This window comes from Periophthalmus magnuspinnatus, chromosome 2 (assembly GCF_009829125.3).
Source record: "Periophthalmus magnuspinnatus isolate fPerMag1 chromosome 2, fPerMag1.2.pri, whole genome shotgun sequence".
NCBI lineage: Eukaryota > Metazoa > Chordata > Actinopteri > Gobiiformes > Gobiidae > Periophthalmus > Periophthalmus magnuspinnatus.
Window position 1 is genome coordinate 14,100,529 of NC_047127.1, and position 16,450 is coordinate 14,116,978.

Consider the following 16,450-nt stretch of genomic DNA (forward strand, 5'->3'; position numbering starts at 1 on the left):
ACACTAAGCTCTTATTAACCCCAATGATGTGTGGGTGTTTTTAATCTTGTCGCCCCCCTATGGTACCTTGGGGTGTTGCGCTTCCAGGGCCTTCTTGCCGTCCCAGGCCCAGCTCCTCTTGGTGAAGTAGTTGACAGTGGCGAATTCGATCAGAGCGGAAAAGACGAAGGCGTAGCACACGGCGATGAACCAGTCCATAGCTGTGGCGTAGGCCACTTTAGGGAGGGAGTTTCTAGCGCTGATGCTCAGTGTGGTCATGGTCAGGACGGTGGTTACACCTGGAGGAATATATGTATTAAAAAATCATATAGATGGAAGAAATAGATGCAATACAAATACTGCCTATTGTTGTGACTTCTGCAACTGCTAATTATTCACTACTGTTTTGATATTGTTACTATTACTGCAAGTCTTGTCTCAGCTAATACAATAACTACTACTGTCACTACTGCCACCACTACTACTACTTTGTTATTGTGACTAATGCTACTGCTGCTATCTCTTGGTTATTGCAACCATTGCCAGAGCTGCTAGCACCACTACTACTACTGCTACTACTACTACTACCTATTGTTGTGATTATATCTACTTAACTACAGTACTGATATTTGCCTAAGCAATAACACTACTACTACTACTACTATTACTACTACTACTACTATTGCTGCTACTAGTACTGCTACTACTACTGATGCTACTACTCCTATTACTACTACTACTATTGCTGTTACTACTACTCCTATTACTAGTGCTTCTGCTACTACTCCTACTACTACCCCTACTACCTACTATTACTGCTACTAGCACTGCAATTGCTATTACTACTACTACCTGCTACTATTATTGCTGCTACTTCTACTACTACTACTCTTGCTACTACTACTACTATTGCTACTGCTCCTGCTACTACTACTACTACTACTACTGCAATTGCTATTACTACTACTACTACTACTACTACTACCTACTACTACTATTGCTGCTACTAGTACGGTTACTGCTAATACTACTACTTCTACTACTGCTACAGCTAATACTACTCCTACTACTAATATTACTACTACTACTATTACTACTGCTGCTAGTATTACTGCAGCTACTACAGCGAGTTCCATTATTAGTATTGTAAATGTTTAACTCCTAATTATCTGTTTTTTTCAGATGGGGTCGTCAAACATACATCCCTGAGCTACAGAGGTTAGTCTTGTCTACAGTAATTTACATGACAACCCGCAATAATGTTTTTCATTAAGATGGCAATCTAATTTAAAAATGAGAAGCAAACAAGTATATTGGATTCATTCACTACACCGGGTTTAATATAATTTTAGTGCCATCTTCCTGCACTGTATTATTACTCCTGTTATTTTCATCTCTGGTTTCTACAAAGATAATATTAAGTCTGTTCACACATGTAACCGGACGCAGGAATGTACCTACCATTTTACCAGAACATGATCATGTGTGAACGAAGCCAGAACTGATTTCCCTGATTTATAAATTACCAGGAATATGCAGGGAAGATGTATGTGTAAACAAATCCAGAAAATTACCAATACCACCGCTTTGTTTCCTTGGTAACGAGCATAGACTGTATAAAGAAGTAGTGTAGAAGTGAGTGTGACGTCACCCACAGCGTTCGGCTCCAGTAAAATGAAGCTAATCGAGGCTAGCAGTTATAGCGGCGAATTTGGTGGTGAGTTCCGTAATTTTAAATCCAACCGTATCATAGCAACTAAAGAGCCAATCCGGAGAGAGGCTGTTGAAGGTAACGCCCCTTTCCGCTCACATTGCTGATTTAGCACGAAGCAGGCGCAATACTGTCAATCAAACTTGTTGCTAGCACTAATGGAAGCGACCTCGGGGAAAGAACGTACCTGATTTGTCTGTTATTAATGTTCATATCTTGATTTACAGACAAAATAGCGAAATTTAAACACCGTACGAACATGTTACGACCAACATAACGAGACTCACTGCAGCAGTAACAGAGAGAAGAGCGACTGTTTTATAATGTAAAGTGAATTGGAGCCAGAGTCGATGGAGCCAAATCGCGTCCATGTTCACTTCCTATTTAGAACGCGGCTAGCAGGTTAGCTATATCCATTTATATATCCAGTCTATGGTATCAATGGGGGCAACTGCTGAGCGTTCTGGCATTTTATACTCAACAATTTCCTCGGATCTTTTGTTTGAACAGGACTTTACTCGAACAAATATAAACTTGTGAAATTGGTTAGCCTCGGTTTTACTCACCAAAGACGGTTCTGGCAGGAACAGACTCACGGTTGAGCCAAAAAGACACTTGGGATAGAATGACGGTCATGAAGCAAGGCATATACGTCTGGATGACAAAATATCCAATCTTCCTCTTCAGGTAAAAGTGTGCCATCATCACTGTGTACCGCCCTGGGGCAAAGCAAACAAATAAAAAGGATATAAAGTTAGCGTGCGCGGTAAACAAGAGCTGGGGATAAATGTGTTATAATGATAGGCGCCTCAAACCAAAAGGGGATTATTAAGGGCAATTTGATCCACTCACGGAGAGAACTGAATCTGATTTAGCAGAAAGGGCAACGCTCGATGCCAATACCAAATGAGGCTTTTGTTACATTTTTATGGTCAATTTGGCAACCCACATAACGTGAAATGGTTATTGCGAATCCAAACTGACTTAAACACAAAAAAAAATAACAAAACACAAACGCCAAAAAAACAAATAGCCACCCTCCATCCACTGTATCAGGTTTGGTGAAGTTGAGAAGGAATATGGGAAAAAAATAGAAAGAAACTAACTATTTATTCTATTTTAATTAGCGGCGTGTTGATAAATGTTGTTTATTCTTGGGTTCTAAACTAAAAGCGCTGCGCCTGATTTTTGCTATCTTAAAAAAACATGAGAAACAGAACTAGTTCCTTTTAAAGTTTTTTTTTGCAGTGGTCCAAAGATATTCCTCACTCACCTTATGCATTCAGACCATGCTAATTATTCACGGTGATGAGTTTATAAGCGCTTTTCACCACTTCCAGAGACCAGACGGACAGAGTTTTGTCATCACAGTAAAGCTAACTGCAACTAACATGCTAACATGCACTTCCTGACTTTCCTAAACTGTTTATAATTGGACAGTATAAAATGGACATATCTTGACCTCAAGAGCTGCTTATACAATATATCTGTACTGCAGCAAGACAAAAATAGTGTACAGGCTCTTTAAGGAGAGAAGATGCAGCAATCTGAATGTGTAATTAGATTTGTGGTTTGCAAAACTCTTAACTGGCAAACTATTAAATTTGCGGCTCTCACTGGTCGGGTATAGCATTCTCGCATTGTGTTTGTATTAAAGGTTCTATATTACGCAAAATGGACTCTTGTGAGCGTTAAGCCGGGTTATAATGTTGTTACCGCATCAAAAACGTACCTGGAGTTGTGTTTTGTTTCATTCACACATCGAGTAATTTTTTATTATTGGTTTGTCTACGTCTCTAAAGCTCAAAATGCTCTGTTCCACCACCTTGTTATGTAATGAAGTGGTAGTTTTCAAGTTTCCTTTTACCTTTAGTTCAGTAGAAATTGGCAATTCTAAGGCTGAAATGATCCAAATGATGTGAAGGTGTACCACCACATGACATCACAAGGTGGAACTGAGCGTTTCAGGTAAGGACTCGACCTAAAATATGCAGAGTTTGTGTGTTAAACGTGTGTGAATGAAACAATAAAAACACAACTACACGTCTGTTTGTGACAAGAAAAAGACATTATAAGCAGTATATTTTTTTTAAAGCAAATGAATATTGCAGAGGCCTTGGTTCTTCTGCGTCTCTGTCTGAATGCGCTAGTAAAAAATAAATCAAATGACATGTACACAAGCAACCCTAGTTCACACACACACGCACACGCACATACACACACACACGCACGCACACGGCCTTCCTTTCTCTGGGCAAAATCCGCTTTGAGAACCGCCCTAATCCCTGGTTACAATCTGCATCCTGCCATCAGTGAGACGAGTGGAGGGAGAGAGAGGGAGAGAGCGACGGATAGAAAGAAAGAGAGACAGGGGAGGGGGGGGGGGGGGGGGGGGGGGGGGGGCAGTTTAGTGCAATCCATCTACTTCCTGTCCCGGGATCCTCGCCTAAACCCCGCCCCTTTCTGCCAATCCCAAGCGCGACGGCACGCACCAAACGCCAAAGCAACACGCATGAGCTAACAACGAATGACTACCCCCCCCTCAAAAGATCACGTTAGATCAATTTATTTCAAACTTGTGATGGAGGGCGGGTAACTTTTAGGGATTTTTTTTTTTGGACTGTAGAGTTTTCATCGGACGACCCTGGATTACGCATAAGAGAAAATGCATCATCGTAACCGTTGGCAACTCGCAATGTCCTGGCTAGAAAGCTTAATTCTTGGATCTTAAACTATACCGTCGGGTGCCCCCATGACTGCGGGTCGTCTGGGTGATTATCCCTCTTACAGATTTGCGAAAAGTTGGGACACCCCCCCAGGATAACCTTTTGACCTGAATGCATGGATCCGGGCAGGGCAGGGGGCAGAAGGATGGTAATCGGGTGCGTCTTAATGCTGCTGTACCATGGATGTGTTTGGGACCATGTCAAAGGAGAACTGCCTTTTCTCACTGGGAACAATGCTGCCATGTTGGTCAACTGGTGAGTGAGGCCTACTATTGCATAACTGTTACTCGATATTGATTCTGATACCGCGATGATGATAAAAAAACACATTATTTAGACAATAGAATGTGATTTTCAACATTAAATGGTAGTACTTTTTTTTCTATTACCATCTGGCCTTATATCTAGGTTCCATAGTGGTCCATGGTTCTATACTAGTCTATGTGTGAAGTTCGATACATCGCCGAAGTAAATATAGACGATAAACGATAATATTGAAACCACTGACACAAAAACCCAAGAACCCAACTTTCATATAATATATAGTAATTCTCGTGACAGGCCTAAGCAGCCGATATCTGCTCAAATATGTATGTAGTTTCGATCCTAGTTTTAGTATCAGTTATTATCTGATTTTCGATATGTTTGACAAACCTTCTACACATTATAGTACATACAATTAGGGTTGCCAGATATGTCAAAATATTTCGATATCACAATTTTCTCAAAACTTACTTCATATCAGTGTAGAGCTTTATATTGTCTTTAAGGGGTAACTACAATTATCAGCTTTTTTTGAGAGTCCATGCTTCACTGTGACTGGTTAAAAGCACCTGTCACTCACTGAGGACCTATCACCAACTGGAGAAGTGGGCGGGGAAAAGTGGATAGTGACGGGGCTCAGAACATAGTGAGTTTTATTATGGTTAGGTTTTGTCCTGGTTTACTACTAGTTTAGACAGTTCTGGTTTTGGCCCAGTGTAGACCAGGTTTAGTCTTCATTCAGTTGTGGTCTACTAGTCCTGATTTCTGGTTTAGTTTCACTTTTGTCCTTGTTTTGTCTTGGTATTGGATTCAGTTCTAGTTTAGTCCTGGTTAAGTCATAGGTTAGACCTGGTTTAGTCCTGGGTTAGACCTGGTTTAGTCCTGGGTTAGACCTGGTTTAGTCCTGGGTTAGATCTGGTTAAGTCCTCTGTTAGACCTGGTTTAGTCCTGGCTTAGATCTGGTTAAGTCCTCTGTTAGACCTGGTTTAGCCTTGGGTTAGACCTGGTTTAGTCCTGGCTTAGATCTGGTTTAGTCCTCTGTTAGACCTGGTTTAGCCTTGAGTTAGACCTGGTTTAGTCCTGGGTTAGACCTGGTTTAGCTTTGGGTTAGACGTGGTTTAGTCCTGGGTTAGACCTGGGTTAGCCCTGGGTTAGCCTTGGGTTAGACCTAGTTTAGATCTGGTTTAGTCCTGGGTTAGACCTGGTTTAGTCTTAGTCCTGGTTTAGACCTGGTTTAGCCTTTTTGTTTAGACCTGGTTTAGTCCTGGGTTAGACCTGGTTTAGTCCTGGTTTAGACCAGGTTTAGTCCTTGTTTGGACTTGAAACAGAGCTCCTCGGTCCAGTTTTAGAATTGAATCCATTATGGTTTGGTCTTGGTGTGTAGACCTGGTTTAGACTGTTTTTGGTTTAGACCTGGCCCAGTCTTAGATATATCTTGATAACAGTCCTGGTTTAGTTCTTGTTAGACCTGGTTTTCTCCTGAAATTCACTCATTTCAATTGTGATGCTACCAAAGAAGTTGTGAGTTTCTTATTTACTTCAGCTTCAATGCAAGTTTGACAAAAGCTCATTTATATAAAAAGTCTTAGAAGTTTAGACCTCTACAAACATGTTCTTAAATACATGGGGTTACTTCTACGTTCTGTCCTTCTCTTAATGCTTCTGGAGTTGTGCATCCCGAACAGAACCCAACATTTTAAACATATATATTGAAAATCTAATTATTTGCAATTTTTTTCGCGCCAACATCGTGCGGCCGTATCATGTCATGCTACTCAGACCGCTTTGGTGACCTCAAGGTTAAACGATCAAATCCAACAATCCTAGCATATACTTTGGGCTGTTCAAATTCAAAATGAGTCACTTTATTGAACTGCTCTATTGAACTCGTCTAAGCCAGGCCTCAAACTTCATCTTGCTTCAGCTGTGTTAACTTCTGGACTACTTTTATTTCGGGGGCAGGTGAGGAGACAGAAAAGTCACATCCTTAAAGATCTCCAAGTGTTTAAGAAACGCTGAGTTAATCTGCTTTGGCCCCGCTCAGAGCCGTGACTCAAGCAGGTGTGTTGTCCCAGATTTAAAGGCGCTAATTAAAGGTATACTACACACAACCAGGCCACGCCCACTTCCGGTGAACAAAGCAGGTGGACAAGGGGATGTAGGGATATATACGCAGGGATATATATACGCAGTAAGGCTAGTGTTCATTTTTGGAGCTGCCGTAGTTAGTAGTGTCACGATGCTAAAATGTCAAACTTGATTTCAATACTAAGGAATAGACTTGATACCGATTCCGATACCACGATGATTCATGGCGTATACTAGTCTATGTGTCTTATACTTGTTCTCATACAGCTCAAGATCAATCTAAAGCTATTCAGGAAAGGTTCAGTTCTGTCCTGTGACATTTTAGTATCAATACTTGACTAGTTTCGATACTAGTTTTAGCACTCTTGGCTATAAAGAATCTGTCAACTGGACACAGAGTTGTGGAGTGAAGATGTTTTGCTGCTCATCCAAACCGCTTTTTCAGTTCTTATTTGTGCAAAATCTCTTCACATTAAAGTGTTAATATAAAGCTCTGTGTGTATTTTTAGCCAGCAGATCGACCAAACCAGGTCTAACCCAGGACTAAACCAGGTCTAATCCAGGACCAAACCAGGACTAGTCCAGGACTAGCCCAGGACTAAACCAGGTCTAATTCAGGACTAAAACAGAACTAAACCATGACTAAACCAGGACTAAACCAGGACTAAACCAGTTATAATTCAGTACTAAACCAGGTCTAACCCAGGGCTAAACCAGGTCTAATTCACGACTAAACCAGGACTAAACCAGGACTAAACCAGGACTAAACCAGGACTAAACCCGGACTAAACCAGTTATAATTCAGTACTAAACCAAGTCAAATCCAAGACTAAACCAGGTCTAATCGAGTAATAACCAGGTCTGATCCAGGACTACACTAGGACTAGCCCAGGACTAAACCAGGTCTAATTCAGGACTAAACCAGAACTAAACCAAGACTAAACCAGTTATAATTCAGTACTAAACCAGGTATAACGCAGGACTAAACCTGGTCTAATCCAAGACTAAACCAGGTCTAATCCAGGACTAAACCAGGTCTAATCCAGGACTAAACCAGGTCGAAACCAGGACTAAACCAGGTCTAATCCAGCTAAAAAATCCAAACATCGGCACGTCATATAGGCCGACCAATATATCGATCTCTAATAAAAAGTATGAAGATGTTATTTTGTCATATTTTAATAGTTGCTAATTCAAAGCAGAGTGTAAATTGGAGTCCGCTAATGGTCCAGCTAGTTTTGAATACAGAGACTATGTGAGACTATGGCACTGAAACGACACAAGCTTTTGAAATGGACCTAAGGGCACTGGAATTAAAGCATCAAAAAGGCCTTAGTTGTTATAAAGACACTATCTACTCTTTGCCAAGTCCTTTGAGACTCGGAACATCACTGTATCTTTACATATTGACATTCAGCCAATAGAAGTGTGCTCCGTTAGCTCAACCCGAGGAGGACCGGGCAGTAATTGGCTGCTGTTTTGAATGGGAGGTTTTCAAAGTGCTTCATTACTTTGTCTAGACCTGATAAAAACAGCGGGCGCCTGTCACATTTTCTTTTAATCAAGCTCCGAACCAAATACTTAAATACAAGTGATGTGTGCTTTAACCGAGGATGCCACAAGTCTCTGGTCCACCTGTAAAAGACTCAGGTTTAATCCTACAGGCGTGCGGTGGCAGAGTGGTTAGCATTCATACAAGAGAGTTTACTGTACAAAAAGTAACAAGATGGTGTTTTGTTTTCTTTGTAATAGTCCTGGATAGATAATAAGGGTGGGATTTAACCAGGACTAAACCAGGTCTAACCCAGGATTAAACTAGATCTAACCCAAGACTAAACCAGGTCTAATCCAGGACTAAACCAGGTCTAATCCAGGACTAAACCAGGTCTAACCCAAGACTAAACCAGGTCTAATCCAGGACTAAACCAGGTCTAATCCAGGACTAAACCAGGTCTAACCCAGGACTAAACCAGGTCTTAAGAGCTGCAGTTTTGGAGATACTTGGTGGTTTAGTCAATCATAATTTGTCAAACTTGCTCAAAACCATGACATTTTTTAAAGGTTCACATCACATCGACACATCAACACTGAGTATAAAATCTTCACTAGGAATCCATCAATATTGGTATCGGAAACTCGTGGCAATCCATGACATCGATTCAGCCGATATTTTTGGTTGATCCTATTTGCTATTAGACCACTTATTAGCTGATGTAGGCCCAAAGCAACTCACAATGTTTGAACTTTTGTCTATACAAATTAACACTAACCCTATAGGATAAATAACAGTTACATAACACAACCGGACCATTTAGTAATAGTTTTAAATCCTTATACTAGTATCTGTTAAAGGGCCGAAATTACACTATTTTCTGATCTCTGTTCTAATGTTGTTTCCTTGTCACAAACAGACCTGCAGTTGTGTTTTGTTTCATTCACACGTTTAACACACAAACTCTGCAGATTTAGACTGAGTTCTTCTCTCAAATAGAAAACACTCTGTTCCACCTTGTGATGTCATCATGTGGTAATACAGGAAGTGCTCCACTGTGTTTTTAAACTCCACACACCTTCACTAGAATCATTTGGATCATTTCAGCTCTGGATTTCCCAATCTCTACTGAACTAAAGGTAAAAAGTAGCTGTTAACTAAAAAACTACCACTTCATGACATCACCAGGTGGAACAGGGCATTTTGAGCTTTGGAGATGTAGACAGACGTATAATAAAGAGTTATTTAAACATGTGTGAATGAAACAAAACACAACTCCAGGTATAGTTTTGAGGAGGTAACAACATTATAACATGACTTAAAGCTCATGAGAATCCATTTTATGTAATATAGGATCTTTAAATTACATAACTGGGGGAAAATTGTCCAAATCTGCCCAAAAATATTGGCAGATCTTATTGGAATTCTAAACAATTGGTATCAGCATCTGCCATGAAAAAAAACATATTGGTCAATCTCTAATACACTACAAGTGACCTAGGGGGAGCACTACCACTAAAGTTACTTAGTTCTGCTTTAACATGGCTAAACACTCACAAGAGTCAGTTTTGCGTAATATAGGACCTTTAATCTCGGATATTAGCACTATGAAAAAGCTAGATTAGGCACATCCCTAATTTGAACTCCCTAATTCCATAATGGTTTGGCTAATCTACGCATTTGACAGCCCTGTCCGACGCCATCTTGTCTCACTCGGTTTAGGTCAAATGTATTACGAAAAGTCACTCACATACAGAAGGAAATTAACCCAGTGGACTAGATCTGACCCCATCTGCAACTCATCTGTCTCCGCCGCTCCTCTGGCCTCTCTCCATCACAAGCTTTCAACCAATAATGTTCTGCTATTTCTGTCCCGTAGCCCGATGCATACACAGAGTTTGGGCATTGACTGGGAGCAGACGGGACGCCAGATGGTTCGCTGATGGATAGGGGGCAAACAATGATAATGTCAAGCAAACTTTGGGGCAAATAGCTGCGCACATGTGACCTTTGGAAGTGGATACAGATTGGTGGGAGGGTGTAGGGGGTGTGGGCTTGAAATACTCAGGGCGGCTTTGACAAATTTGGGCTTTTATAGGGCTAAATATACTTGGCTTCAGGCTCAGTGTCTGTATTCTCTGCCTTTCTGAATGGAGCGGTTTTGTTGTTTATCATTTTGGGTCAGTTTTTCTTCGGTGGTGGTTTAATATTGAATTTTAGTGATGGAACTATATCAACTTGTACCCACGTCTACCAGTGGATTTTCAGTGGTGGAATGAAACAAGTAAAAGTAGTAAAGTACTGTTCTTAAGTATACATTTTAGGTATTTGTACTTTACGTAGGTACATTCTACAGTGGATACGTTTTACTTTTACTTTACTACATTACATACATATCAAAATCACTACATTTGAAGCCTCATAAGTCTGCATGAAATACTTGAACTTTCTACTCTTTAAGTACATTTTTAAACAGGTATTTCAATACTTTCATTTTTTTCATGTGATGCTTATACTTTTACTTGAGTATTTTTTTGCTCCATACAAAGACGTACCAAGACATAACATGGTTCGTGAACGTAACAGCTATTTACAATTGTATGTGACAAGTCTGTGTGTGTGTTGTGTGTCTGTGTGTGTGACATTTCCGTCAGTTTGGAGGGGGGTAAGGTGAAGATGGGAGAGGAGAGTGCTAGTACTAGTAAGTGAGACAGGAAGGTATAGAGAATATAGATGGGAAGAAAGAAAAGAAGAAAAAATAATAAAAAAATAAACAAATAAATAATAATAATAATGCATTAATAATAATAATACATTCATAACAATAATAGTAATAATAATACTAAAAGTGAATTAGGTGTTGTGATCGGTGAAGGCCAGATGTTAAGCTCAGCTGTTGCCCGACCCTGTACTTTTACTTTTAAATTAAGTAATAATTGAGTACTTCTTCCAAGTACTCAATTAAATAGAATTTTTGAGATTTTTTTCTGCAGTATGATCAGATTTGAGCTGTAGAAGTTTGAATTCTGAACTAAAATTACAGAAACTAATGACTTAAGTGTTGCATTCTGCTGTTAATTTACATTAACAATACATACATAAAAAAAACCCACTTTTTTCTGAATACTTCTGCTTTATGGTTTGTTTTTAATATTATCATTTATCATGTACATTTACTTCAACAATATATTGTACTTCAAATGTGTTGTCGTGACAGGCCCATATTACCTTACTAATCGTTAAATACTTGGCGAACTAAACCAATATTCAAATCAATATATTCCAAAACATTACGGTAGTCCAAGAATAACACTGTAATTTATTTCTGTTTGGTCCACTTGTATTGTTACCATAGTTACTCCAATATGTCAATCCTAAGCCTAAAAACGCTTTAAGAAACAGTAACCAAAAAACTATTATCCCATTTTGATGCTTTCGAAGAATCATGAATACAAAATGTGAATATTTTTGTTATCTAAACCAAGATCACAGAGCGCATTTTAAAACATGACCGATCTACAGTATAAAAGGACCGCTCAACTTATACGAGGAAGTTGTTGGATGCGTCTCTACCTCCTAAGCCCATGTTTTAACTAAAGCCTCCAGTACGGCTCACATATACGTTTGAACTCTGCATGCTCTTTCATATTTAACCCTATTGCATCACATAACATCATAACCTACTCCGCGTTTCAAACCCTTTCACCTTTCGCACTGAGTTAGCATTAGCATCCGTATAAAAAACCCAGATTTTTTTTTTTTTTTTTTACTCATTTAATTCTACTATCAAGTGTATTATAGTCGCCTTTTACATAACAGTATTAAGTAGATGGCGATTGTGCCCTCCCTCTCTGCCCCTCTCTACCCTCTGTGCCAATCTGCTACCGCACGATTTCGATATTTTTCCATCACATTCGCCAATACCTACCCAAATATCACGCTATAAGTATTCATATTATTTTAAAAAGCAACGTGTTAAATCGACCAATCACGTCTGCTGCTGTGTGTTGTCATGGAGCTGATTGGTTGAAAGGATGCAGGGATTAACTTGCAGTGTTGGTAGTGTGTAGATGGGCCGGGGTGGGGGGGGACGGAACAGCTGGTGATGGGACAGATTGGTTACTCCTTACCCATTGGCTCGTTTGCACGCCTCTGGCAACACTGTGATCTCGTCTAATCTACAGGCTTTTAACGCAAAGAGTTAGCGTTATGATATGTCTGTTATTAATGTTCATATCTTGATTTACAGAGACAATAGCGAAATAAAAACACCAGGATCATGTAGAGCGAGTTAATATGAACTTTTTAAGAGCAAAATGACGACTCTGACGGCAGCAGTTACAGAGAGAGGGGTGACAGTTTTTCAATAGAAAGTGATTTGGAGTCGATGGAGCCGGAAGCGCACACATGATCACTTCCTATTTGGAGCACAGTGGCTAGCAAGTTAGCTATGGCCATTTATTTATACAATCAGTGGTTATAACACTTAATGTGCATTTTGTTAATCAACGTCTTGACTATAGACCAATGAAGTTAAGATGAACTCCTTGACATTTAGCTAGCTGTGTGTTAGCAGCCGAGCAAGCAATCAATATTTAGCGTTAGCATAATAGCGCATTTATTAATTTTGCTATATTTTTGTTACATATAGCTGCTTTTACTTACAATATACTGTGTGGAGTAGCGAAGTACTGTTTTTTTAGGGTCAGTATTTATCTTGTGTACATTTTGTTTGCACTACTGGTAAATGTTTGGTTATTTGTTGACCATATGATAAGATTTAAGCTATAAAAGGTTGAATTAATAACTAGTATAACTCATTACAGATGCAAACTAAAGTACTAAAGTATTTCATTCTGCTGTTTATTTATTCCAGCTCATGATGTTTTAACAATATTTAGAATAGTTTTTGTGGTTTAAATCTTTTTGTCAGTGGCATAAATTTAGTTTCCATATTATCGTTGATTGTCTGTGTTTACTTCAGCGATATATTTAACTTCAAAATGTGTTATTGTGACAGGTGTTACAATGTATAGTTTTACATTTTGATAGTTAAATGGACTTTTTGTCTGATAAATTCCAGTCTTTATTATCTTGGCCTATGTCCGCAGAGGTATAATACTCCCTACAGCAGAAGCATATCCAGACGGGACTGTACTAGACTGCAATTGACAATACTATTATCATGTCATAATGTCTCCTGGTGCTACTGCCATTTTTTCTGCAACACTTTTTAAGACTAAATGATGTCACGTGTATTTCAAAAAGCCTTGTCACCAATACCGGCTGTCTGGTGCTGAGTCATAGAGCAAAACACTTGAAGATACCAGTAAAACACAGAAAAAAGTTACTGAAATACATGTTTAAACAAGAGAGAAATGTGAGAAAATGCTAATGCCTGTGTGAGAAAAGTGGATAAAGTGTGTGGTGAGGGGTTTTACAGCTGCAAAATATATAGAATAATCATAAAAAATAAAGCTGATACTTAGCGGATTTCGTCTATTGCGGGTTATTTTTAGAACGTAACCCCGGCGATAAACGAGGGACCGGTGTATTGGGATTTACTATATGCTGTTTTATAGATGAAGATTAATATAGGAACAGGTATCCGGAAAAATACCACTGGTGCGCTGGTACCAAAAACGAGATATTTTTCAAGCACTGCTACCTTGAAAAAAAAAGGAAAGATACCAAACCATACTTCACGCCTACCTTGCTTGTACATTATATGGAGATGTTTTATCGACTGTGCGTTGCCAGTGAAGTCTGCTCCATTGCAAAGCGTCCTTGAGCGTCTAGACGGGTTCTTTGATATGGAGAATGTCTTTGTGAATCATAATAAAAATACCTAATAATAATTTACCTCTGCTCGTGTGGATGTCTTCAGTACCAGCAGTTTGTCCCAGAAGGTGATACTGGTTCAGTCTTGATCCATCTTCAGCCACTACAACCGACTTGGCGTGGCCCTCCGTCCAAGTGTACACCACCTCCGATACAGGATAAGCATCTGACGCAAAAAATATCGAAACATATCAGTCAGTTTGTACTCAACGAAACTTTACTGGTGGTGTTATTGCTTAGCCTGGAATACTCCACAGTTTGGCTTTAATTGTAGTATCTATGGAGCGTTTATTCAAATTTTCTGGTTGGGGTTCTGTCATCAGCTAGGTCTCCATGGAGATAGTTTTGCTTCACCTTAGATGTTCCGCACAATGGCATTAAGCTTGTCTACCTCCACGCAGGAAACGCAGATTACGATACAGGTTCAAGTAAGACGTCAGATCTGCGGAGAGGCGAGCAGGGAATGCGTGTTTTTAGATAGATTTGTTATTATTGCTCAAAAAAACATCCATTCTCGCCTCGCCTCTCCACAGATCAGACATTTTACTTGAACCTGTATTGTAATCTGCGCGTCTACACTCAAGAAAAAGGACATAGTGCAGCTTTAGTTTAATTGTATGGATTCAGATGACTACAGACAGTCGGAATGCTCATTTTAATATTTTTTGTTTAAATCACTTTCAGGTCAAAGGTCAAAGTATTTATTTTTTTTAGGAGAGATCAGATGGACCCAGATTAATCGCCATCTATTGAGTAATAACAAAAAACAAGCGGAGGGTGGGCGTAACTCTATATTTCAGAAATCATAAATCAAATTGTTTTTTTTAAAAATAGTACTTTAAAGGTCCCATGTTACGTAACGCTTGTGAGCTTTAAACCATGTTATAATGTTGCTACTGCCTCGAAAACAGACCTGGAGTTGTGTTTTGTTTCATTCGCACGTGTTTGAGTCACTCTTTATTAGTCTGTCAATATGTTCAAAACTCAAAATGCTCTGTTCCACCTTGTGATGTCATGTGGTAATACAGGAAGTGCTTCACTGTGTTTTGAAGCGGTAGTTTTCAATTTAACAACCTCCTTTTAGCTCAGTAGAGATGTGCAATTCCAGAGCTGAAATCATCCAAATGACTCTAGTGAAAGTGTATGGAGTTTAAAAACACAGTGGAGCACTTCCTGTATTACCACATGATGACATCACAAGGTGGAACAGAGTGTTTTCAGTTTGAGAGAAGAAAGTCTAAATATGCAGGGTTTGTGTGTTAAACATGTGTGAATGAAACAAAACACAACTCTAGGTCTGTTTGTGATGAGGAAACAACATTATAACATAGATCAGAAAACAGCATAATATGGGCCCTTTAAATATTATTATTAGTAGTAGTCGTTTTAGAAGTAGTAGTGGAAGTGAGGCCTAGTTGTAGTACCGTAAATTTCGGACTATAAGTCGCTACCATTTTCCCACGCTTTGAACACTGCGGCCTATACAATGGTGCGGCTAATTTATAGAATTTTCCTGGCTAACGGCCACCGGGGGGCACTCTCTAGCAGTAAACACAAAAGTGAGACAGATGTGGGGAAAGATTATGCAGTGAAAAATACATTAGTTTTCATTCATTTTGAACTGTCATTTTGCTCATCATGGAAAGAAGGAAATAGAGCCACTGCACGTAAGTTTGGCATTAATTAATTGATGGTGCGACTTTGGAGGCGACAGCAGGAAGAACTTAGTCAATCTAAAAATACGACTAAGGCTTTCAGAGTTAATAGAAGCAGTTTCTAAACATGCAGGTGTGTTCATCCCGTTAAAATCTGTTAAAATCTGTTATCTGTTAAAATTTTGCTAGTGCGGCTTATATTCAGGTGCGTTCAATAGTCTGAAATTTACGGTAGTTATAGGTGAAAGAGGTGAGAATAGTAGCCTTGTCTTTGAGTCATTTTAACACCACAGAATGTTTAAAAAGTAGACATTCATATACTGTATTTTATATATATATATATGTGTGTATAATTATATTTTTGAGGAGACCTACTTTGCAAAATCAACTTTTAAGAGCTTTTAACCACGCCATATTCATCTCTCCTTCTCATTTCCCCACTAGTTTTACTTCAGTATTTTACGTTTTAAAATGTCCAAGATATACAGTAGCATGAAGATCCCCGGGTGTTGTAGATTATAACGATACAACAGACAGAAGCACAGTGTGTCTGCTGTGGCTTGAGCTGGAGCTGTTCCTTCCTTTGAAAAAAAAAATACTGCTCAAAATTGTGGCAAAACCTGTGATATCGTGGCCTATTAAAATCACTTCTTGCTATTTCTCAAGGTGAAATTTTAAACGAGTTTTGTCTAAT

General features: G+C 39.2%; 2 protein-coding genes across 2 annotated transcripts in view; one reads left to right on the forward strand and one right to left on the reverse strand.

Moving 5' to 3' along the window:
• LOC117381061 (gamma-aminobutyric acid receptor subunit alpha-5-like) overlaps nucleotides 1-16,450 on the reverse strand; it is a 52,642-nt gene that overhangs the window by 4,981 nt on the left and 31,211 nt on the right. The window contains exons 7-9 of the mRNA XM_033977908.2: nucleotides 14,124-14,267; nucleotides 2,257-2,409; nucleotides 67-278 (exon numbers count right to left, since the gene is read on the reverse strand). Coding sequence (XP_033833799.1) covers nucleotides 67-278; nucleotides 2,257-2,409; nucleotides 14,124-14,267 — 509 coding nt within the window. The remainder of the gene's footprint in view (nucleotides 1-66; nucleotides 279-2,256; nucleotides 2,410-14,123; nucleotides 14,268-16,450) is intronic.
• Nucleotides 4,562-16,450, forward strand: part of LOC117381626 (gamma-aminobutyric acid receptor subunit beta-3-like) — a 143,588-nt gene continuing 131,699 nt past the window's right edge. The window contains exon 1 of the mRNA XM_055226419.1: nucleotides 4,562-4,671. Within this exon, the coding sequence (XP_055082394.1) occupies nucleotides 4,562-4,671 (110 nt within the window). The remainder of the gene's footprint in view (nucleotides 4,672-16,450) is intronic.